The sequence below is a fragment of the Cynocephalus volans genome, chromosome 15 (assembly GCF_027409185.1).
Source record: "Cynocephalus volans isolate mCynVol1 chromosome 15, mCynVol1.pri, whole genome shotgun sequence".
In the NCBI taxonomy this organism is placed as follows: domain Eukaryota; kingdom Metazoa; phylum Chordata; class Mammalia; order Dermoptera; family Cynocephalidae; genus Cynocephalus; species Cynocephalus volans.
The window spans coordinates 58,352,505-58,378,387 of NC_084474.1; the positions used below are offsets into that span (position 1 = coordinate 58,352,505).

A 25,883-nucleotide genomic window follows, 5' to 3' on the forward strand; every position below is an offset into this window, starting at 1 on the left:
TTGACGTTTCCTTCTCCCTTTTTCTATAGCACCTTCTTCATCCCTTACTCTCTTCCTCTCCACTCCTACAGTCACCTCTCAAATCCTGGCTGGCTCTTGTCCCCTCTCTCCTTGTAATTATCATAGCATCTGTTGGGAAAATAGAATAGTTTGGTCAAGGCCCTCGCCTCGGATCCAGTTGGGTGTGGTTTTAGCACATCCATTGTAAACAAATTGTGTGTGTGTGTGTGTGTGTGTGTGTGTGTGTGTGTGTGTGTGGAGTAAGTGCACATGCATGCCAATATATCTTTTTAGTTTTGCTGCTATTCTTGTGTTCTTCAGAGAGGGAGAGAGAGAGAGAGTGAGAGAGACAGAGACAGAGTTTTAGTGAAGAAGGTGGGCAGGTGTCTGCCTCGGGCATCCACCTGGCACAGCCATGCTTTCCAACCTACAGGCTTCCAAGGACCTTTTAGCTGGTTACCTAGCTCATAGACCTGTGTGAAGGGGTCTGGTGACCCAGCCTGGTGTGTGTGGGGTCTGGTGACCCAGCCTGGTGTATGAAGGGTTTGTGACCCAGTCTGTGAATGGGCTTGAGGGGTCTGGGAGCTCCAGACCCAGCCCTAGCTCAACAAGTGGCCAAGTCAGTGCAGGATTACCAGCAGGTAAAAGAACCTGACAACTGGTGTGGTCACCTAGCTTTACAATTGGTGTCATGAACAGGATTAAGAACACTACAAGTGGCAATGTCGACAGGATTCCAGACATTAGCCCAAGCCAGAGCACCACAATTGGCGTAGTCTGTGACAGGATTCTGCACAGTTACAGGAGCCAAAAGCCGTTGGAAGAAGGAGAAAATGTGACTACTTGTGAATATGCTGTGCCCTGTGGCCACCTTCCTGTTGACTGGGATCTAGTTGCTGCACACCGTACTGCAAGGCAGTATAGACCAGGTACTACAATGCAAAATCCCTTGGGAAGGGGAGGAAATGTGGCTGTCCTTGAGTATGTGGTACCCGGTGGCTACCTTTCTGCTGACCAGAGCCTGGCTGCTGATAACTGTGCTGCAAACTGATCAAGATTTGTGGCAGAAAGCAGAGTCATTGGAAGCAAGGATCATTATCCTGGAGGATAACATGCAGCGACTGGCCATCCCTGCCTCTCACACCAGGGAAGATGACCAACCCAGTGGCGAGTTGGGGAAAACTGTGAGTCTCCAGGCATAACCTGTTGTGCATGAGAAATTGAGACAGTAAAGCAGCAGAACCAGGGAGAGCCCTTGGCAGCTCCAGCTATGAGACCTAGGGGTGGATGGTGTAACATGCTTTAGAGACAATATAGTAAACACATGTTACATTTGTCTGAAGGCAAAAGGCTCGGAGAGTGTCATTTAAACCCAATGGCCAGCCAGGTGCTGTATAAGCCCAAGAAAAGAGTGCCTCATGCAGATGGGCAGATGACCCAAGGACGGGTGCCCCTGCAGAATTTCAAGTATGTTTTCACCTGGTGAAAAGGTGGAAAAGTTAGTCTCCATTACTATGCACCTGTCTCTGTGGCAGTGGTTACAGGATAGCCACAGATATGCACAGGGGCAGGGCAGCCACTCATTGATGGACTGGGTGAATGCAGTTTCTTGAACTGTGTTGGCGAATGTTGCAAAAAACTGCCTGAGATTGAATGAGTAGCCAGTGTAAGCCGAGCTGATTGAGGTAATTCAAAAGCCAGAATGTAAAAGGGAAGCAGAGCATAAAAATTTGGAAAATTTGCAGCCTGGCCATGAGGTAGAGAAGCAGAGAGCAGGAGAAAAATGCAAGGGTGAAGCAGATAAACTGTTTGCTAAAGACATTATCTTGGAGGTGAGGCAGCCAGATGCTAAGAGCCAAGACAATGGTGAATAAAGCCCTAAAGGGATTTGAGAAGTCTGGATGGGTGCCCCACCCATCACAGGCCCTGAGGGCATTTGAGAAGTTTGGGACAGTGCCCCTCCCATTCTAGAAGGACTGAGTTGTCCCGGAGGGCAGACCTGAGGTGTCACTGCCCTCAGCAAACTGCTTCCTGCATCCCAGCTGCTCTGGCTGGAGCAATCCTGCCTCAGCACCTCTGAAGAAAAAAGCTGAAAAACTTTGTGGTGTTCACATTGTGTTAAGGAGCCGCTGCGGAGGTCATCTATGGAGCAATGTGGAGCAGAAAAGTGGGGTTGAAGCCCCGACAGAGAACCCCCACTGAGGAAATGTCTAGTGGAGTCAGGATGGTGGGACTGCCACCAGGACCCCAGAACTGTGGGGCTGCTGGCAGTGTGCAGTGCTGGCCTGGAGAAGCTGCAGACACCAGGCAGCTTAATGGTCTGCACTTGGCAGAGCTGTAGGAGTGAGGTTGCCCAATGCTTTGGGGATCTAGGTGCCCCAGTGTGCTTAATGTTTGCCCTGTCTGGGTTTCAGATTTGTCTGGAGACTGTTTTCCTTTCTTTTCCTCCCTTCTGGAATGGGAATGTGTACCCAATGTCTGTCCCACTATATCTTGGAAGTAGATAAACTTGTTTTTGACTCTACAGGTTCACGGCTGGAGGGACTTTTGCTTAGTCTCAGAGGAGACTTTGGACTTTGGACTTTTGACTTGGTGCTGCAACAAGCTAAAGACTTTTGGGACTGGGATGGAATGTGTAATATGTGAATGTAAGGGTCATTTATCCTCACTAAGGGAACATTGTGGAAGATTCTGAACACGTAGATTATACGGCGAGGACCCTGAAGGGGTAGATTGCTGGGAAAACAGAATAGTTTGGTCAGGGCCCTTGCCTCCGGTCCAGTTGGGTGTGGTTTTACCACATCCACTGTAAGCAAATTGTGTGTGTGTGTGTGTGTGTGTGTGTGTGTGTGTGTGTGTGTGTGTGTAGTTAGTGCGCGTGTGTAGTTAGTGCGCGTGTGTAGTTAGTGCGCATGCATGCCAATGTATCTTTTTAGTTTTGCTGCTATTCTTGTGTTCTTCAGAGAGAGAGAAAGAGAGTGTGTGTATTTTTAGTGAAGCAGGCAAGTGGGCATCTGCCTCCGGCATCCGCCTGGTATAGCCATGCTTTCCAACCTATGGGCTTCAAGGACCTTTTGGCCAGTTACCTAGCTCATAGACCTGCATGTGAGGGGTCTGGTGACCCAGCCTGGCGTATGAAGGGTTTGTTACCCAGTCTATGAATGGGCTTGAGGGGTCTGGGAGCTCCAGACCCAGCCCTAGCTCGACAAGTGGCCCAGTCAGTACAGGATTACTGGCAGGTAAAAGAGCCTGACAACTGGGGTGGTTGCCTAGCTTTACAATTGGCATCACGAACAGGATTAAGAGTGCTACAATTGGCAAGGTCAACAGGATTCCAGACATTAGCCGTAGCTTAGCAGAGCTCCACAGCGTCCTACCTGCTCTTTCCATCTCTCACCATCTTCCTCCTGGAATCCATCTGCAGTTCACCACGAGATTGTTTCCTAAAATGAGGCTTTGTGTTTTTCACCCCCAATTATAGACTCTTCAGGGCTATTTCTCAGAGATAAAATCCAGACTCTTTAGCCTGATTTTCAAAGCCCTGAACAATCTGGTTTCTCCTGATATCTTCAGTGTCTTCTCCTATTTGATACCTACAAGATTTCACGGCTGCAACAGAACTGGTCTCCTTAACTGTTTAAGTCAGGCTGGATGACCTTAACTAGGGTGACCATATAGTTTATCATCCAAACTGGAACCCCTTTGAAAGTGAGAAGGAGTGCTACTAAGAACTGGGCCAACAGGCGTAAACTGGAATCATTCTGGATTAGCTGGGATGTATGGTCACTCTACTCAATGTTCCCTGCCCACCTACACAGGCCACCCAGATCACCTGCTAAGGGAGTATGTTGTTCAAGGTCCTTCCCAGCCCATGCTCTCCTCAATTTCCTGCTCCAAGTCAGATACATGGAGTCTCCATCTCTGACAAGCCCCTTCAGACTGAGGCCCTCAGGTTAGGCTGCCTGCTTAGCTTTCAACTTGGCATTCTCACTGTGACATCTCCCTTACCTATCAGCTCCCAGGGGCAAGTTCTGTCCCTCCCAGGCCAACCTCAGCCCTCATGTTTGGTGAGCACTGCCACGTCCACACCATTACTGCCCTTCATATCACCCCTCACCTTGGACGTTTGTCCAGTTGCTACCCTTCCTGGAGTCTGGATCTTCAGCATACGCATTAGGATATCTCTCTTCTCTGACCTTCTGTAGCCTCTACCATCTCTGTCATTTGCTTTGCACTCAGCTCAGCCCCATGGAACAGCAAGTGACCTTTTGAGAATTTGTTCAGACTCCCCAACCAAGGCCACTAGTAACAAAGGTCCCCGCTGCTTAATCATCTCATTTTCAGCCTCTAACAGATCAGGTGTTCGGTTAGTCGCTGTAAAGGACCATGGTGGTGATGTTGTTGAAGGTGATGATGCTAGGATCATCTGATGAATGAGACCTGGGTCTCACTGGGATGGACAGTCTCTCCCATTTTCCCACTCTTCTGCTTGGACCCGCCTCCAAAGAAAAGCGGACATTCTCATATGCTTATAAGCAGCAGCAAGAGAAACACCCACCTCTTTTTTTTTTTTTTTTTTTTAATTTTATTTTGTCAATATACATTGTGGCTGATTATTGCTCCCCATCACCAAAACCTCCCTCCCTTCTCCCTTCCCCCCTCCCCCGCTACAATGTCTTTTCTGTTTGCTTGTCGTATCAACTTCAAGTAATTGTGGTTGTTATATCTTCTTCTCCCCCCCGTTTTTTGTTTTTTTTTTTTGTGTGTGTGTGTGTGTATGTGTGTGTGTGTGTGAATTTATATATTAATTTTTAGCTCCCACCAATAAGTGAGAACATGTGGTATTTCTCTTTCTGTGCCTGACTTGTTTCACTTAATATAATTCTCTCAAGGTCCATCCATGTTGTTGCAAATGGCAGTATTTCATTCGTTTTTATAGCTGAGTAGTATTCCATTGTGTAGATGTACCACATTTTCCGTATCCACTCCTCTGATGACGGACAGAGACACCCACCTCTAATAAACACAGCACACCACAGCTCCCTGGCAACCACAGCATCTACCCTGTCATGCTTGTCACTCTCCAATAAATATCAAATCCCAGAAGTTACAGTAAAATCCTTAGAGACACAAAGGTTCTCTACTACACAGGACGAATAGGCAATTATTTAGCAACACTCAGAAAACTGGGTTCCCTGCTGCCCTCCGGTTTCCCAAGGGCCCAAGTTATGGTCCCTGTCATCCCGGCCCCATCTACTCCCTCTGACCTACACAAGCTCTAGCGTTCCCTGTTCCTTCCCCCACCCTAATCCACCAGACACCCTCGCCCTGTTTCCTGAAGCTCATTCACTGGCTTACTCACAATGGCCTGATTTCCTTCTGACCCCACAGCACCCAAAGTTTCTACCCATTTAACAACTGGTAAGAGGAAAAAGCAGGTTATAAAACAAAACAGATAGTGTGATCTCATTTTGTTAAACATTAACAAGACGTTTGAAGTAGATATTTATATGGGGAAAACTCTGGTAGAAAATACAACAAACTATTAATAGTGATTTTTTTGTCGGTTTAAGTTTGTCAGTGAAGGATATTACTTGCATAATAATCAATGAAGCAAAAATAATTGGTGCTTACATGTTGGCTTATTTTTTGCCAGTGTTAGTAGCTGTGCTACCCTATCATCACCTGCAGATTAAGAAAAAAACAACGCAAAAAGTTAGCAGACCAGTTGCATTTGTGGCCTCTGATTAGGGTAGTCTTCATCCCCAATGGTGTATAAACACAAACAGGCCACAGTACTCTCATCACTCACTTGCAAATAGCAGGCAAAACCTATACCTTTTGTTTTGCTATTTTTTTTCCACATCCCTACCTAAAAATCAAGGTGTGCTGGAAAATGTAAATTCTATGTGCAAAAAAATAAGCATACAGTGTTTGTGGGGAGCAAGACATAACAGGGCCCCTCAAAACAATGGGATATAGAGAAGAAAATGCAGTATTTAGCCAGAAAATCTAGGTTCCAGTTCTGATGTCACTTAAGACATTTTCCTTCCATATTTTCTGCCTCATAAGTATCCAATTCCGTTTATTCAACATCTACTATTTGCCAGGCACTTTTTTTAGGAATATGGATGAATGAGACCATGCAAGTTTGAAGGGCTTTATACACAAATTGGGAGGTGCCACAAACACATTAGGGATTTGCCGGCTTGCTCTGCAGACGCTGAGGAGAACCATTATCCATCACTGAAGAAATCAGATGCCAGTCCCACCTTTCCTACTTCTTACCTGGTCACTCAGCGTGGAGATGCCCAAGTGGGAAGGTGCTCAACGGACTGCAAGTTGGTGCCAGCAGCTCCAAGCACTGCCCTTGTGACCCCTTGCCTGGGCCTTGTGTTTCAGGCTACTGTCTATTTTCTCTGACCACACTGTATTATCACACACACTAAGCTCTTACACTTGGCTATCATTTGGGCCTGTCACTGAACTACAGGTCCAATACTGGGGAGGAAGGCTGCCTACATCTTTGAGGTGCCACTCAGCAGCCCTGCCCACCAACAGGTGAATTTCATGTATAACACTTGAGCTATGTTGAAGTCAGGCCATCCCAAACATACCTGTCAAATTTGAAGAAAATCCACCCAGTCCTTTTCTTTTTTCTTTCTTTCTTTTTTTTTTTTTTTAAAAAAAGATGACCGGTAAGGGGATCTTAACCCTTGACTTGGTGTTGTCAGCACCACGCTCAGCCATTGAGCTAACCGGCCATCCCTATATGGGATCCGAACCTGGGGCCTTGGCGTTATCAGAACCACACTCACCCGAGTGAGCCACGGGCCGGCCCCACCCAGTCCTTTTCAAGTAATGCAGTAACAGACAATTATATTCACATAGATTATCATAAATACGCCTTTTGCTGAGGACTGAGAATGAGAAAATGCTGACCTCAGCCATAAACGAAGTCTTTAAAGTTCAAATTCTGCCTGACAACTAGACCGAAGAACTGAGCCCTTGGTTGAAACCCACCAGTGAGTTAATGAGTACGTAGGAGGTACATGCTGAGCCTGCCCTCTCTGGCTACTATGTTTAACATGTCCTTCCTCCCCAAGCAAGGCTGGAGGGTACTCACCCACACACCTCTTCCCGTCCTCAGCCAGGGTGTAGCCATTGTAGCACTGGCAGACAAAGGAGCCGGGCACGTTCACACAGAGCTGCTCGCAGGCATGGGCCTCCACGGCACACAGATCCTGGACTGAGGCAAAGTTGCACCATTAGAACACAGCGCTGCAGGACAGGCACCCTCGGCACGGGGCAGTGCAATGACCAGCTCCATAGCACTTGCTAAAATAACTTTTTAAAACATTGTAAGGATTAATATATGATCAGAGTAGAAAATTTGGAAAACACAGGAAAATATAAGAAAATCTACATGTAATTTCCCCTCACTGTAATCCTACCACTCAGAGGCAACCACTGTGAACATTTTGGAGAGTTTTCTTTTCAGGTGAGTTTCCGAATATATATGAAAACATATTTTCCAAAGTTGTAATTATTCATTACCTCTATGAAATGCATTAAATAATTTTTAATTAACAGCAATTTGTATTTTCCTATGTAAATGAAAAGTGCTCTAAAAATATTTCGATGGCTCTTGAGAACTAACTGTAAGTTATCATGAGCAGGCATTTGTACTTGTTGGCACTGAGCTCCATTCCTATCCTTTGGGAACTTAGAGTGCTTCGTAATCACAGTCTCACTGATTTAGGCTGAGATAATTTGGCACTGTTTTTGGCATTTTGCAGATGGAGCAGCTGAGGGAAGACACAGTTAAAGAACCTGCTACGCTACTGAAAATGTGTCAAGTCTAAGGACAGCCCCAAGCTCCCAAGTCTGCATCAATCCCTTTGGACATACTTTTTCTTATTCCATTTGTCTACAGGAAGGATTTTTGAAAGTCTTCTTTGTGCTCTATTTATTCATCTCAGTAACAAGTGAGGGATATGAAGAAGCCAAAAGAGGTTAGGCAGAGGTAACAAAGATTATCAGGGAGATATAGATGTATGACTATTTGTGGTCTTCTTTTGGTCAAATGCATATTACATATCCACAACGTGCTGAGCTCTGGCTATTTGCTCACATGCAATGGAGGAATGCACTTACAAGAATGCATCTACTGCAGCAGAACTAAGAATATATCAGAGGATGAAAAGGTTAAAGGGACCTTCAGTCCATCATTGACTCAGTCTCTCCTTGGCTTAGACAGGCTGAAATGATGACACTATTTCCCAGCAAGGAGAACAGCCTGGATGCTATGAAATAAGTAGCTCTAAATACCAGTGACTTCAACATCAAAACTGGAGAAAATCAGAGAGTGTTAAAGGGATTGAATATGTTAAAGAGAATTTTCTCTGGTTAAAAGCTATCACTATGAAAGGTATGATATAAACTCAATTACCTAGAAAGCTTGATTAATCTCTGAATCCAGTGACTATACTTTAATATCATCTCCTAGATCTTTAAGTTTCATAGTTTATTCTGCTTTTAGATGAGTATAAAATATCAAACTGATAAAAAGATAAAAGTTGATTTGATTCAACACCTCTATTAAACAACTATTAAAAAACAAAATCTACATCATCACATTAAAAAATGCTTAAGATTCCAGAAATAAGAATTTGGGTTTTTAAATCCTAAAAGAACTATTTTCACTCCCAAATCAATAAAATAGATGAAACAATTTATAGATGCAAACTCTTTTACTTTTTACCAGTATATTTACATCTTAGGTTTCCAATTGGGAACTCCAGTTGGGATTTTCAGTGTAGTTTTCCAATGGATTTACATGTAAGGAAAACACCAATAACCAGAAAAAAACTTCAGCTGATGCAAAAATCATGGTGAATAATCAAAGAATGACAAACTCTACAGTTGATTATAACCAGGCCAGAGATATAAGAAATATCTGAATCATAATTCAGGTAAGCATATGTAGAGCACCCACTCTGTCCCAGGCACTGGGATATAGCAGTGAACAAAACAGACAGGTGTTCCTGTGTCACGCAGCTTGTATTCGACGAGGCATTAGTAATGTAAAGCTCTAGGAAGAGTATTTCTGGTGGAAAGAACAGCAAATGCAAAGGTCCTGAGGTGGAACAAACTCGCCCCATTTGAGAAAGTCAAAGGCCACAGTGGCTATCAGATGCAACCTAAATAACCAAAATATGGGGTCGAACATGATACAAATCCCAAAGAGAGATGCTGACGATACTGTGGGAGTTCAGTCTTGGGACAGATTACTGCCAGTCAAACAAGAACTGGGAAAGGCTTGCAGGTGAGGAAAGAGAAAAACAGCATTCTGGGCTGAGGGAACAGCTTGTGTAAACCACACGGAAGAGGAGGAAAGAAGGACAGGAGTGGCTGCAGAATTCTGCTCTGGGATAGCCAGGGGAATCGGCAGGAGAGAGGATGGGAAAGACCACTGGCACCAGACAGCAAAGAGCCGCCTGCATCAGGCTTAGTCTGATCTGCATTCAGCAAACAGTGCAGACCACTCAAAGGAAAAACCTTAAGAAGGGAGACTGCTGATTTCACCCGAGTTGTGCTTCGGAAGGAAAAATCTGGCAGATTCTCTCAGCTGTAGAAAACTTAAAGGACTTCTAGCACATTTAAAATGAGAATCATTGCTTGTTAGGGAACAGCAGTAGGTTTCTGAATCCCAGGCCGAAGCAGCTCGGGTTTACCTGCGTAATAATGGGAAAATCAACCTCTTGCAATGAGGACGTTCAGTTTGTCAGAGCTTCTGGCCTCACCCATGTGCTGTCAGCGCACCACTGCACTTCCCCTCCTGGCACTGTTAATTACAATACACATTTATGAAGCAACCTATTTACCGTGTCTCCCTTACTAGACTCTAAGCTCCGTGAGCGGATGGGCAGCGTCCCTGCACAAAGTCCTGATGGCTGGGAAGTGATGCTACAGCACGCTGGGACCAGCTGCCCCCCAACATCTCAAGCCTGTGTCTGGGGGCAGAGGGGGGGAGTTCTCTGCCTGGGTCCTCCCCATCTCTGATCCAGGTGCAGCTTTGCCCCCCTCAGGGGTCCAGCAGAACCCCTGCCTAACCAGGGTTACCAAGGAGTGCTGGGAAAACAGGTGATTTTTATTCTCTTATTTATCATTGTATGATTTCAAATTTTCTAACAAGAGCTTAAAACAAGAGTTTTATCATAATGGAGGGGGGATCAGCATATTACAAAAGAACCTTTTTGACAGTAGCATTTCGAAAGCAATGAACCAGGAACTTGAAGCAACAATCTTTTTTTCCAACAGACTTCCCCCCACTGGGTAGGTAGAGAGGTGATGAAATGCTTATTTCCGGGCAGGCTGGGGCACCACAGGAGAGCCTGTGAATAAATGCAAGGTCCCACCTACAGAAGCAGCATCGCCTGACCTTGGCTGCCCATTAGAACCATTTGGGGACCTTTTGAAAATTCTGATGCCAAGGCACTCCCCATCAACATGCCCCCCAATTAAATAAGACTGGTTGGGAGTGTGCAGGCAGGCTGAGAGTCATTAAACCTAATGGGTAGAGTCTCCACAATCCTCCGAGGGGAAGGTGCCCAGACCCAGGAGTCAGTCTCCCCCTTTATTAACTGAGATCCCAAGGCTCACTTTCCTCTTTTAAGTGAATCTGAGTGATTGCTGCCCTTGCTCCCCTCTCTAATCAGCTAAAAGAACCCCAGATTCGTACATGAGGGTGCAAAGCCTGGTAGGACCAGAAGAGATTACTGCTTGCATTCCAGAAGAATTGTCCCACAAACAGTGAGCTTGCCAGTTGGCTTCATGTGGACTGTCCTTTCATACTGTTTTTAGAATGTCAGGGATTTATGGCCACAAGTGATTTGTACCGACCCAAGGGAAACCATTGAGGGATTAATCTAATTAAACAAAGACAAAGGAATAGATGCAGACTGAGTTCTGACAAAACAACTTTGTTGACTTTCTGGCAGCGGCCACTTCCATTTGAAACAAATACAGATGTTTCTGGACGGTTTCTTATGCTTTTGAAAACAGCACTTCTTTTTCTCTTAGCCTGGGAGGATTTCACTGAAGGGTGAGAAAACCAACCGTGGGGGATGGGAGAAGCACTGGATTCAGAGGTCCCATCATCTCTGGCACAGTTCTGCCTCCTGTACCTGGTGACACCCACTTAAGGATGAAGGCTCTTTCCTCTGGGTTCCCATGGCGTTAAAGCCACGGCTCCATCCTAGCATTTGTGCTTTTATCCCATGGTACTGGAAGGACTTGATCACGTGTCTGTCAGCCCCACTAGAGCAGGAGCTGGTATGGCCGTGGTAGGAGTATTTACATCAGGAAATTGGCCAACACTGCAAATCAGAACTTTTCTTCCTGGAGAGCTGATTCTTCAACATTTACCCGCACACCAATAACAGGGGAAATGAATAATAAGCAAAATAAATAGGTAAAAATATGTGGTATGTTTTATCTTGTAAGCGGGAAGGGGGGGTCGGGAGTGTTGAGAGAGGAAGGCTTCCATTCTAAACGGTGTGATCAAAAGGGGGCTTTGCTGAAAAGATGATTTTTGTACAAAGACCTCAAGGAAAAAATATGAAAAAAAAAGAGGAATGAAGGGAGCCATCATTTGAGGAGGGCACTTACGTATGGATGTTAGATTCATTTTTTTTTAAAGTATCTTTAGCTAAGTTTTGGTTTGTGAGTTCTATGCAGAATTGAGCTGATACAGCAAAGTAGGTAATTCGCTCTATTATAAAATAAGAGGTGGCCAAATTCAAGCTATGCCTGGCCAGAGGGAAACCTTTAGCACCTAGGTGATAGTCAGCAAAATTTGCCTGCTTCTCTTAGTTCCTGCAGAAATTTCACAGGATGGTAATGGCAGCTGCTCATTCTTACCAGGTGAAACTCATTCGGGAGGATTTGCTTACTATGAGCCCCAAAGCTGTGCTGAAATCCATCCATAGTGTTTCCCTAGAGGCTCACATGCACCCTAGATTTAAATGCATCTTTCATTTGTGTTTTTAGAAAAAAAAATTTTTTTTGGCAGCTGGCCAGTACAGGGATCCAGACCCTTGACCTTGGTGCTACAAGGGGGTGCTCTAACCAAATGAACTAACCGACCAGCCCCCATGTCCTTCATTTGTGATCTTGAATCCCTGGCATTGCTCCTCAGCCCAGAGAACTTGGGAACTCTCATCTGGTTACATTGGACAAAGGATTCACAGGACAAAGACTGGGGCTGCTGTAGCTGACATCATCCAGGGCTATATTAAAGGGTTTTTATGGAGTTTTCAGAATTTTAGACAAGCCACCCTGCATGACACCAAAGACAGTTTAATTTCTCCTTTGGAGTTAAAGCAAATGAATCCCTTTACAAGACACTCTTACTTTTCATAGCTCCTGCCATTTAACCCAAGATATGGAAATCAGAAATTGTTTATATCAGCAAGATGGAAGAGAAATGTGTTGTGAGGGTGTTACTGCACTCAACTGGGAAACGCTGGGTTCTCTGCCCACTCCCACCCAAAAATTCGCTCAGAGTTACGGCTCCACAAACACAGGCAACACCCAAGCCTGCATTTTGGGGACCATCCCTTTCTTTCATTATGTCTGAAAGCACTAATCTTATTTTGACAGCTGTAGTTTGGATTTAAAGACTTTCAACAGTAAATGTGAGTCATCTGCCTTGTGCTTTTACACTGAAAGAAACAAAACAAATCCAGCGTCACCGAGAAAAACAAACCTGTTCTTTCAGGCAAACTCTAGCTGCGCCTGGTCTCCTTTCCCCTGACAGTTTAATTCTTTTTTAATCAATTCTTCTATTTACTAACAAGACATTGGTTTTCTTTGGGGAAGAGAAAGGAAGAAGGGGGAAAATCCCCCAAACAAAGCCTTTAAATGTAAACAAATCTGACTGCAGAAGGTTGATCAAAATAATAAATAAATGTGAATAATGCCCTACTCTTATAGTGTGATTTTCAATTTCCACACAATTGTCACATCATTATGTTCTTCATATAACCCCCTCTCCCCCCTGGTAAGACCTGTTCACTGGTCCTCAAACTGGAGCATACATCAGAGTCCCCTGGAGGGCTTGTGAAAACACACATTCCCGGGCCCCACCCCTAGAGGTCCTGATTTAGGACTGATGGGAGGATAGGTCTGGGAACTCGCATTTCTAATAAGCTCCCTGCAAAGCCAGTGCTGCTGTCCAGGGGCCCACACTTTGAGAACCACTTTTCTAGGTGCTTGTGAAAATAGCAACGCAGAAGAGAAGCTGTACAAGGGTCAAGCTCGTTTTCCCCTGATGTGAATAATTCTTTCATAACTGGCACATCTCCACTCACATGGAGTCAGCTCAGTTCTCCCACGGGGCTCTACTCACCCCAGATTCCTTTTTTTTTTTTTTTAACCCTGTGCCCTGGCACAGCCAAAGGGTGAGCAAACTGCAAGTAATGATCTCCAAGCTCCCATGGCTAGGGGGAAGCTGGATGACTGCTTTACCCCGCTTGGCAGCAGCTCGGGTCACTGCTGCTGACTGGGCAGCTAGGCAGCTGCTTTGCGTGCGCGCTCGGTCACCCTTCCACGCCTGCTCCACACTGACTGTGGGCGGCCCCAGCGCTCACGCCCTGACCTTTGCTTTCCACACCCCCTTCCTCCCCACAGGATTTCATCCATTTTCAAGGTCAATGACCACCACCAAGCATGTCCAGCCAGGCCTTTTCCTGAACTCTAATCCTCCATTTGATGCTACACCCAACCACTTGTGTGGGCTCCCTCCTGAACTCTCCAGTTTTCCCTCAAAACCAGGTTTCCTCTCCACAGTTATGTTAGTCTCACTTACCACCCGCTACCACCCCCAGCCCCCATCACCCATCCTATGTCATTAACTCTTTCCTGGGGCTGGGATTGTGGCTGCGGTCTCCTAATTCATTCTGCGGACATAAGAAACACATACACTGAATTGAATGAACTGATTAGAATTGTAAACTGATTAGAATTGTAAACTGATTGCGTCTTTCATATCCTGTTCTGTGTATGCAGGGGCACAAGAGAAGCCAAGATCTGAGTGTTTCCTGGGTCGCAAATACATAAGAGAAACAGCCCATAAAAGTGCCTGGCCCATAGAGAGGAATCCATAGGTATTGAGTGAATGAATGAATGAATGAATGGTACCTCTGCCCTACTCTCTACCTACTTCTAATCCAGTGCATACATTATTGCCTGCCCCAAGTTACTAAAATGGGGTCTTGCCCTTGACACCCTGTGTTCAGCTCCCCCTGCTCACCAAAGACACTTGTAACTCAGCTTGAGAACCAAATCACTCCATGTTTGTCCCAACTAACATTCCTTCCCTTACCCACCACTGATGCCCCCCAACAAACTACTCCAGACAGGCAGTCTGTTCTAGTTCCATGACTCTTTCTCTGATTTGTTCTCCTGCAGTATTTTGTCTAAGCATTACTTACCTTCTGAAATCTTGTTTTGATTTATATCCATCAACTTTATTGAATTATAATTAGCATACAATAAACTGCACATGTTTAAAGTATACAATTTGGTAAATTGGACATATCAACATATCATCACAATTAAGATAATGAACATAGTTTCCCTTGGGCTACTTTGTAATCCCTCCTCCTGCCGCTCCCTCCTCTCAGCCTCAGGCAACCACTAATCTGCTCTCTGTCATTATTAATTAGATGCCATCTTAGAAAATTTTATATAAATGGAGTCACACAGTAGGTACTCTTTTTTTTTTTTTTGGTCTGGTTTCTTTCATTCAACATGGTTATTCTGAGATGCATCCAGGCTGCTGCATGTATCAATAGTTCCTTCTTTGCAATGATGAGTAGTATATTTTGTGCATGTATCACCATGGTAACCTATTCACCTGTTGATGGACATGTGAGTTGTATCAGTTTGGGGCTATTATAAGGAAAGCTCATGTAAACATTTGTGTTCAAACCTTTGTTTGGACATAAAGTTTCATTTCTTTGGTTGCATGCCTAAAAGTGGAATGGCTGGGTCATACGGTAGGTACATATTTAACTTTGTAAGAAACTGCTAAGCTGTTCTTGTATGGAGTTAAAACATTTTACATAACCACCAATACTGTAAGAGAGTTCCAGTTTCCAACTTTGCCAGCACTTGTGGTCAGTCTAGTGTGTACATCTAGTAGATGTGTAGTGGTTTCTGATTGTGGTTTTAGTTTGCATTTCCCTAATGTCTAATAATATTGAGCATCTCTTTATGTACTTTTGTCATCCATATATCTTCTTCGGTTTAGTGTCTGTTCAAATCTTTTGCCTATTTTAATTGGGTTGTTTGTCTTCTTATTAATGAGTTCTGAGAATTCTTTATATATTCTAACATCCTTTGTTGGATATATGTTTTGCAAATATTTTATCCCAGTCTGTGGCTTGCCTTTTCATTTTAGTAGCAATGTATTTTGAGGAGCAATTGTTTTAACTTTTTATTTTTTTTTAAAGATGACTGGTAAGGGGATCTTAACCCTTGTCTTGGTGTTGTCAGCACCACACTCTCCCAAGTGAGCCACGGGCCAGCCTTCAAATGTTTTAACTTTGATGAACATTATTGATTCTTTTTCTTTTATGTTTTGTAGCTTTTTGTGTACTATTTAAGAAATCTTTGCCAAACCTGAGGTCACCAAGATTTTTCTCCTACATTTTCATCTAGATATTTAATAGTGTCCACTCTTACATTTAGGCTTAAAATCCATACGAAACAATTTTTATATATGGTATGAAGTACGGGCAAAGTCCTTTTTTTTGCACATGGCATTCCAATTGTTGCGGCACCATTGGTTGAAGATATTATCCTTTCCCCACTGAATTGTCTTCACATCTTTCTCAAATATCATTTCGCCGTTTACATATGGGCTTGTTTCTGGATTTTGTTCTGTTCCACTGATCTGTATGTTCATCTTTTCCCCAATACTACACTGCCTTAGTTACTGTTGCTTTATAATTGTTCTTGAAATCAGATAGTTTAAACTTCCAACTTTGTTTATCTTTTTCAAAGTTTTAATCAATCCTTATTATTCACAGATTCCATATTTGTGAATTTGCCAACTTGCTAAAATTTGCTTGTAACCCCATATCAGTACTTGCAGCATTTTCAACCACTTGTGGACATGTGCAAGGTGGAAAAACATTTAGGTGGTCTAACGCTCATGTTCCCAGCTAAGGCCAAACAAGGCAATGCTCTGCCGTCTTGCTTCCACTCTCATCCTGTAAGCACGTATCCCTTTTGAGGCCTATTTAGTGCCACATTTCTTGCATTTCTGTGCTTATTGTTGGTGATTTTGCTGTTAAAAATGGCCTCCAAGAGTCATGCTGGCGTGCTGTCTAATGTTCTTAAGTGCAAGAAGGCTGGGATGTACCTTATGGAGAGAATACTCAGGCATAAATAATAGTGCTGTTGGCTCTAAGTTCAATGTTAATGAGTCAACAACACATTCTCAATAAGGTGTCTTTATATAGAAACACACATAAAACAAGGTTATGTATTGACTGATCAAATGTTGCGACCAGAAGCTCTCAGGAACCTAATCTTATATTTCCCCTAGGAGCAATGATTTAGTATTTGCTAATTCAGTGTTCATGGAGACATTATAGATCACAACTACTGGGAATAGTGAGAATTGACTGTATTTGGCTATCCTAGATTTCTTGCATTTTCATATATATTTTAGAATCAGGTTGTCAATTTCTAAAGAAAAGTGTCTGCTAGGATTTTGATAGGGATTGCTTTGACTCTATATATCAGCTTGGAAAGAATTGACATCTTAGCCATAGTAAGTCTTCCAATCCATGATATGATATGTTTCTTAATTTATTTAGGTCTTCTTTAATTTATCTCAGAAATCCTTTGTACATTTCAGTGTATAGATCATGCACATTTAAAAATTTTTTCCCTACTTTACATATTTTTTATGCTATTATAAATGGTATTTTAAATTTTTAATTTCTGACCTTTGTTGTCAGTATATAGGCATAAAGCAGAGTAACTTTGTAGACTGACTTTTTATCTTCTAACCTTTCTAACTCATTTATTAGTTTTAGTAGCTTTTTTGAAGATAGTCTAAAAAAACCAGTTTTACTATTTCCTTTCTAATTTGAATGACTTCTAATTTCTTTTTCTTTCATTATTACACCAGTTAGACCCTCCAATACAATACTGATAGAAGTTGTGAGTCTTATTCCTTTTACTGTCTTGTTTCTATCATAGAAGTAAAGCATTTTGTCTTTCACCCTCGAGTATGATGTCAGCTGCAGATTTTCTCATAGATGCTGTTTATCAGATTGAGTCATTTCCCTGTTTTTCTGAGTTTGCTGAGAGCTTTTATATGAATAAATGTTCGGTATTACCCAGTGATTTTTCTCCATCTATTGAGATGATGTATGTTTTTTGCTTTATTTAGTCTGTTAATATGGTGAATTATATTGATTGATTTTTGAATGTTAAACCAAACTTACATTCTTGGGATAAACCCCATGTGGTCTTGATGTACAGTTGTCCCTCAGTATCCGTGGGGGATTGGTTCCAGGACCTCCCCAACGATACCAAAATCTACAGATGCTTAAGTCCCTTATATAAAATGGTGTAGTATTTCCATATAACCTATGCACATCCACCTGTATACTTTTAAATCATCTCTAGATTACTTATAATACCTAATATAATGTAAATAATACCTAATATAATGTAAATAGATATACTATATTTTTAAAATTTATATTATTTTTCATCATTGTATTGTTACTTTTTATTGTGCTTTTTCTTTTTTCAAATATTTTTGATCCATGGTTGGTTGAATCCAAGGATACAAAACTGGTGCACATGAAGGACAGACTATATTAATCTTTTTATATATTGTTGGATTCTATTTGCTAAATTTTGTTAAGAATTTTTGTATCTAAATTCATGAAGGATGTTGGTTATAGTTTTTCTTTCTCTCTCTAATAATGTGACTGTTTTTCTGGGTCAGGCTCATAAAAGCTATTAAATCATTTTTGTAGCTTGGGAAAAATAATGCCAGGAACATTTCCGAAAAGTAAAAGCAGTAAAATGCATTTGGTATGGTTCTTGAGAGAGAGAAAAAAAGTGAGAAAGCTGTACAAGAAGGTTTACATTTTCTGCCAAATTAAGTTTTCTAAACGTTGCATTTTCATTAGCTTTCAGATAGACTACATGTTCCAGAAAGGAGTGAAAATTCCTTATTTAAAAAACCAAATAAATAAAAAGAAACAAGATAACGTTCTTTCTCATTAGTGGGAAAGGAATTCAAGGGGAGGGAAACCGTAAGGGAGACTAGGAATGTGAAGAGGGGCACACTTTATGAGGTTTTCTTTTTCCCCGTTTTTTTTTTAAATGGGGGAAGGGAAAGCCACTATGCTAATGCTTTTGTATATATCTCATATAATGGTATTAGATAGGGGAGACTTTTTGAAAGGCAGAGGGAATCCACAGTGTAGACCTCCAGTGCATTCCAAATTGCCCATCTGGGCAGAACTTGAAGGTAAGATTTTTTTTAATGCACTTGCTCTAGTGTTTGAATGGAAGAGCACTTTTGAGACAACTGGTGTCCACCTAGAAGAGAGTTACCTGAACAATGATGAGACCCCAAACCAGGTCACCTAAAGATGGGGTTGTGCTTCCTCTGAAAAAGAGAAAATTAATGGGAGTGGGTAGAGTCGGTGAGAACAACACTCTTCAATAATTGAAGGGCTTTTCTCTTTTATTTGGACAAGAAATCAACTTTTTGGTATATGGCTTCAGACGGCAGAAATAGAATCAAAGGTGGGAATTATAGAGTGTAGAACTTCAGCTCAACTGCTGATCCAGGCTTTGTAATCCAGGATCCATGTGCTTTGTAATGGCCTGGTTCTCATGACCCATCACCCACCTGGGACACTGGGAGGGGATAGAATTCCGGGGTTGTGTGAGAGAGAGCTAGAAGTCTGATAGCCAAGGTCCAGGCAAAATACAAATAGAAAGTGGTAGAGATGCAGTTATGCGTGGCTTAATGGAGACACATCCTGAGAAATGCATCGTCAGGAGATGCTGTCCTTGTGAGAGCATCATAGAGTGTGCTTATACAAACCTGGATCGTCTAGTGTGCTGCACACCCAGGTTATGTGGTGAAGCCATTATAATCTCATAGAACCACCGTCATATATGCGGTCTGTCATTGACCAAAACATTGTTATGGGGCTCATGATTGTATACACGTGTGTACTGTGTGTGTGTGTGTGTGTGTGCGCGCGCGTGTGTGTGTGTGCGTGTGCGCGTGTGTGTGTGTACTCGAAGGCAACTGCCAAAAGGGCACTCTTACAATCATTTTGTGCAATGACAGTAGCACGGCAGTTGGCCGCGGACTTGGAGAAATAACAGTTGAATGTTAGTCCTGGTGACCTAGTTCCGAGTCTCCCCAGGACCAGCGGCTGTGAAATCTCTCTGTCCTCCTGGGCTTGGAGAAGGTTCTATGGTTGCAGGGTTGTCCTGCTGCCATCTGGGGGTCCTCAGTGATCATGGGACAGTATCAAATAGTGGCTAAGAGCTAGGACAAAACAGGATTTGGATTCTGGTTTGGTCACATTGCTAACCGTGTGACCTTGAGTAAATTGTCTAATCTTTTTGTTCCTTATCTTCCTTATCTACAAAACGAGAATGATAAAACCTACTTTAAGAGTTCATTGTGAGAATTAATGAGATTGTGGATAGAAAGCACTCAGGAGAGCTCCTGGCACATAGTAAACCCTTAAAAAGTGGCTGTAGTTAGGCCTGACCCATGTGCTGCATGCTGAGCTGGCATGGGCTGCAATCAGTTTTGGTTGCAATTCCCTTGGTTGTTTATTTGATTCACTACCGTGCAAGAATGTGAGCTCCAAAGGAGAAGAAGCATTGCCATTTTATTCACTATTTTATTGTCAGTACTTTGCATGCAGCCAGGCATATCTTATATGCTCAAAAACATGTGGTAAGTGAAAAAATAAATGGACCAATCAATGAGCAGATGAAAGAATAAATGGCAAGCATTTTCTATGGAATAAGAGGTGCTCTGGGGGAGGGGATGTAACGCACATTCCTTTTCATCCAGGTAATTATCCAGCTACGCCAGGAAAAGAAAAATGGAAATAGCTGGTTTCTCTCGATGTCAGTAGGAAAAGGTCCCTACAAGCAGCTTGTAAGCAGAGGTCAGGGGGTGGCCCAGCCTTCCCTTGGCACAGCTTTTACCTGACCAAAAACAGGGGCTAACAAGAACCTATTGATAAGAAACGTATTGTTACTACCCTTCCCATTCTATGGGTGACAAAATCGAGAGTCAAGGAGTTTAAATAACCAATTCAGGGTGAGACAGCCAAAGCTAGTGAGTGACCGTGTCAGGATTCAAACCCAGACCTGTGGACAGCAAAAGCCCTGTGCTTTCCACAAGACCACAGGTACACCAATTTCAGGAAAGCAAAAGAGTTGGTATTATCTTTTTCTGAAAGAGAGGGAACTGCTCTTTAGCACGGTATGTATATGAAGCCAAGTCTGGTGCTGAAGGTAAAGATTGCGCACCTGCTTCTGGGTGACTGGAGGCCCAGCTCAGACAGCGCAGCAGAGCCCTGCTCCCGCTGCTTCCATTGCTCCTTAACTCTAAGCCCTTCCCCAGTCCGCCACTGCCTGAGGCCAGTGAATCACTAAGTGTGGCAGCAATCTGTCAGAAGCTCCTTGAAAATCCAGGCCTGTTGATACAATCTCGGGATGAGGCCCAGGAGCCAACTACCTGGCTAATTCTTAGTTACTGAAGTTTGAGGACCACTATCCTGGGCACAGGCCCTCTTCCAGCTGGGCCTCCCTGCCCCTCTACCTGTCTGAAGCCGGGGCAGGTTCTGCTGCACGCTCTTCTGTGCCACAACCCCAGGCAGGAGGGCTGAGGCCAGAGTGGCACTCGGGGGTGCCCAGATGGGGGCTGTCCAAACCCGGTGTGTGGGAGAAGGACCTGCTCGTGAACTCAGGGGAGAGCTTTTTAGGTTTCACTTGCTGGTGTCAGAATTCCTCTGGCCTGGCTAAGCTAGCCCATGGAAATGGATATTGGCAGATCACTGGGGCATGCGACGAGGAGAGGAACTCGTGGTGCTCTCAAGAAGGGCAGGGAGTGCGCAAGGTGGTGGGAGGCTGAGCACTCTGCAGAGAAGGGACAGAGAAGCATCCTGGGAGAGAGGGCGCTGGAAGAGGATGGGAGACGTCTAAAAGAGATATTTAGGTTGTTTGCTGAGCGGTGTGCGAGATGACCTTTCCGGGGCTCCCCCAGTTCTACAGTAAATTCTATTAAACCCATAAGCATTTAGTGAGAGTGCATTTTGTTGTCAGGTCTTCAATAGAAGATGAGGAGGTTCAGGCTGCGCTCAGCACCCTGGGATCCTGCATCTGACAGAAGCCCAAGAACCCAGAGCCCCGTGGCACTCACAGAGTGGGAGAACAGGAGGGAGTCAAGCAGATGTTACCTAATCTGTGGGGGAAGGGGGAGGGGAGGGGCGGTGTAAAGAGAGGCCTCAGCCAACCACTCAACCCTGAAACTGAAAAGTGAGAATAAAAATGGAAAACGTGGTTTGGCTATATAAATGGGATACTAATTACAGCCATTTGTGCAAACTGCTTTCCATTAATGCTTAATTGCTTACCATGCAGTATCAAAACAACTACGCATTGCATGAACGACACGTCAGATTAGCTGAGTTTTACTTTCCTCCGTGTGGGCTGGTCTTCCTCACACGCTGCTTTGGTATCCTGGTTGGATGTGGGTTCCTACAGTGCTTTACTCACAACTTAAAAATATACATATATATGGGCTCAATAGTCAGCGTATGGGTAGTTCTGTCCTTTAAGGGACAGATTACCTCGTGCTGGCTCAAATATCAGTATACTGTCTAGTCTTTGGGGCTTGGCCAAAAAAAAAGAGAAGGTGACTTCTAACACTTTATATCTGTTTGCCCTTTTGTAAATCTAGGAGACTTATAAAGTGTCCCCCACCAAAGCAACTAGATCCCTGCATACCTCTAAAAGAGAACTTGAATAATCATTGCCAGCCAAGATCAAGAACTCATCCTAAGTCCACACTTTAGAGAAGATAATAAAATATGGAAGCAATTCCTCAGGGTACAGTTAATAAAGACAGTGGATGAAAAAAGGCTCTTCTGTGGAAATAAGGGAGATCAGCTCACATGTTCAAGGAGGCTATTTCTGAGAAGGTGCCTGCACTAATCTTCCTGATGGCCCACTGTATCTAGACACTGCAATGGCAGGATGGGGTGGCGTCAACACAAAACACAAAACTTCGTTTCTTTCCTCAGGGAGATGGTAACTAGCTTGGGGGAGGGACTACAGATGAATAAAATGAGAACAGATAAAAGGAGAGGAGGAGAGAAGAGGAGGGAAGAACAGAAACATCAGCAAAGCAACCTTACTTCTGCAGGTCGTCTGGTCCGAGTTGAGGATGTACCCTTGCTTGCACCTGCACACATACGAGCCGGGGGTGTTGATGCAGAAGTGGGCACAGTGATGCTCCAGGACGCTGCACATGTGGACGGCTGAAAGGGAAGGCACGGGAAGTTAGTGAGCGCTGATGCCTCCGCTAGTCCACCAGCAAACGCTTAGCCTGAGCCTACTCTGGGAGAGAAGACAGCCCCCAAAGAGAGCAAGCTGTGGTCCCTACCCTCGAGGGGGCTCACAGTCCGAGGGAGACAAGACAGGTCCAGATAAATGCCACCAGCAACAAACAGAAAAAGGGCCATGTAGGGTCAAAGGGAAATGGTGTTGGCCGAACCAGATGAAACTACTGATATCTGATTGTTTTTGACCTACAGAAACAGAAATTTCTGGTTCAACTTAATAATACCCATTTGGTTTCCCACCAAAGGGGGATGGGAAAAATTTGCTGACACCAGAGGGGACTTTGGCTAAAGAGTGGGTTTTCAGTAGCAATGGGGTAGGAGAAAAAGCTATTAGATACATGAAGATGTGTTTAAGAACCAATGGTTTTTCAGGATCATAAGACCCAAGAGTAATGTAATTTTTAATATGCAAAAGTATACAAAATATTTTAGAGTAAAAAATGCATTCATGTGTTTCATGTTTCCATAATTTTTATGTCTCAGTTTGAAACATTTCTGGAGTTAGTTTCTGAAGTACCTTGGCTTTCAGGTACATCAATTCTTGCATAAGTTGGCCTGGAACTCATAAAAATTCTCATTGTTTTTTACATCTTAATTTATGGTTTTACTCAATATAATGCAATTTGAACATATTTAAAATTAACAAGCATCAATATAAACAGAACAAGTTATGCAAGTTTCTCATAAACAAAAAAGATGTCCATATGTAAAAAAATTTTTATGAAGCTAAATTAAAAGAGACACTCAAAAATTAAGAACAATCCCATTAATCCAGTGCTTAGGAAAACTCAGCTAGTGACGAAATCCATCTTAAGACATCTCTTTATATCTACGTAAGAAACACGGTGGGCAATAAATAAACTAATAGAGTAAAACTGTTTTATTTCATAACAATACAACTTAGAATGTATTATTCTGGGTTTATGATTATCTGTGTTTTAGCTCCTCTTAGGATACAAATAACATTAGAAAAGTGCATAGATTAAATCCAATCAGCCATTTTTACTTCAGGGGGAAATAAACATCTTTTTTTGTGACTCTGGGCAATTTTCTTAACTTCTTTATATAAAATGGGGATAAAAATAGCACCTACCTATAAGGGTCCTTGAGAGTTAAATTAATTAAGATGGTAAAACACTTAGAACAGTGCCCAGTACCTAGGGAATGCTCGATATCTGTTAATGGTTTTACAGCAAAGGAAAACTATGGTGGCATTTTGTTTAATTTTACATGTGTAGGTTCATCCTATATATATTGATCTTCAACTTGGATTTTCACTCAATATTGATCTATCCACATCATTATTCTATCCATATTGATACAAGTAATGTGTTTCATGGAATCCAGAATGCACTCCAATTTCAAAGGTGTCAAAATGCAAAGATGTGTGCAATTGATCCTCATTATTCACAGATCCCATATTTGCGAATTCACCTACTCACTAAAATTTATCTGTAACCCCAAGTCAATACTTACAGCACCTCCAGTCATTCACAGACACTCTCAGAGTGGTGAAAAACTTGTCACCTGGTGCGGGACATTCTCAGCTGAGATCCAAAAAAGCCACACTCTGCTTTCTTGTTTCAGCTCTCACATTGTAAACAAGTGTCCTTTCCACAGTCCATTTAGTGCTATGGTTTTTGCATTTTTGTACTTTTTGTTGGTGATTTTGCTATTTAAAATGGTGAAATACTGTCTAGTGTTCCTAAACACAGGAAGGCTGTGATGTGCTTTATGGGGAAAATACTTGTATGTGTGTTAGATAAGCTTCATTCAGGCAAAAGTTATAATGTTGTAGGCTGTGAGTTCAATGTTAATGAACCAACAACATGCAGTAAATAAGGTGTCTTGAAATAGAAACACACATAAAACAAGATTATGTATTGATCAGTTGACAAAAATGTTGTGACCAGAGGATCGCAGGAACCTAACCCTGTATTTCCCCTAGGAGCAATAGTTCAGTATTTGCTAATTTATTATTTGTAGTGACTTTAGAGAACATAATTATTGCAAATAATGAGAATCAGCCATATCTAAGATTTGATCAAGTATGTTAAATCTAGTTTATCCCTTTTGATTGGTTTATCTATTGGTCATATGACTATTCCTCATTTTTTCTAGACATTTCTCCATTGGTCAACATTGATTAGTTTCCAATTTTTTGCTTTCACAATGCTGTGATGAACTTTCTCGGACACATCTCCTTGAGGGCAACACAGCTGTTTTTCTAGAACGGGGACCTAGTTTAAACAGATGTGGCCTAATTGCTCTCCAAGATGGCTCACATAGGCAATGACAATAGTAGCGATTCCCACTGCCTCAAAACTTCAGTACTTGGTATTATCAAACTTTTAGTTTTTGAGTCTTTTGAGGGAAAAAAATTATCTCATTTTTAATTTGCCTTGCATACTGGAAGACTCTCTTTTTTTCCTGGATAGCTGGAGTCAAATTACTCAGGGGCATAAGGGCCTTCCTGAGGAACTCAGCATGTCACAGTCTTCCTCCATAACGAAGGATGTCTGCAGTTTAGGCAGCCAGCTACACGGCAGGCACCCACTGGTGGAAGGACCCGACAGACAAAATAAAAAGACAGGAGATGTGAGGCCGAGAAAACATCTGTTGGGCAGCAGGCAGCACAGTACAGAAGAAGATGGCTTCTGGAAATAGACTGCCCGAAAGCTCAGCTTCACCACTTATTATGACCTTGCATGAATTTCTTAATTTCTCTAAACTCCACTTTCTTCACCTGTCAAATGGGGGAATTAAAAGAACTATTGCATAGGGGTTTGGAGTGACAGCTTATGACCGTGGTTTATTTTGGCCGTGTACCATAAAAGAAATTGGAAGCAGGAGACTGTAACTTGGTGTATTGGAAAGAGCACTGGATTGGAAGCCAGAAGACCCGAGTTCTAGTTCTCCCCTACCTTGAACAAGTGAGGGATGTTCATGTTAAGTCAGGGAGCTCTTTTAAGCCTATTTCTTTACCTGTAGAATAAAGGCCTGAATGGTCTCTAGGGACCCTCAGTACTGACACCTATTATTTAATCTATGTAGTTCCTTTTTCTAGAAAATCCCCTCTCCCCCCAAATGCGTGGTAACCGTGGGAGCTGCCATGGTGGCCTGAGATAGCACCACTCACGGCCACTGTTGGCTGGTACAGGGTTTGAC

General features: G+C 43.0%; 1 protein-coding gene across 3 annotated transcripts in view; it reads right to left on the minus strand.

Annotated features, from left to right (window-relative positions):
• Window positions 1-25,883, minus strand: part of MATN2 (matrilin 2) — a 123,853-nt gene that overhangs the window by 57,739 nt on the left and 40,231 nt on the right. For all 3 annotated transcript variants that reach the window (XM_063079626.1, XM_063079625.1, XM_063079624.1), the window contains exons 3-4: window positions 22,509-22,631; window positions 7,127-7,249 (exon numbers count right to left, since the gene is read on the minus strand). In XM_063079626.1, coding sequence (XP_062935696.1) covers window positions 7,127-7,249; window positions 22,509-22,631 — 246 coding nt within the window. The remainder of the gene's footprint in view (window positions 1-7,126; window positions 7,250-22,508; window positions 22,632-25,883) is intronic.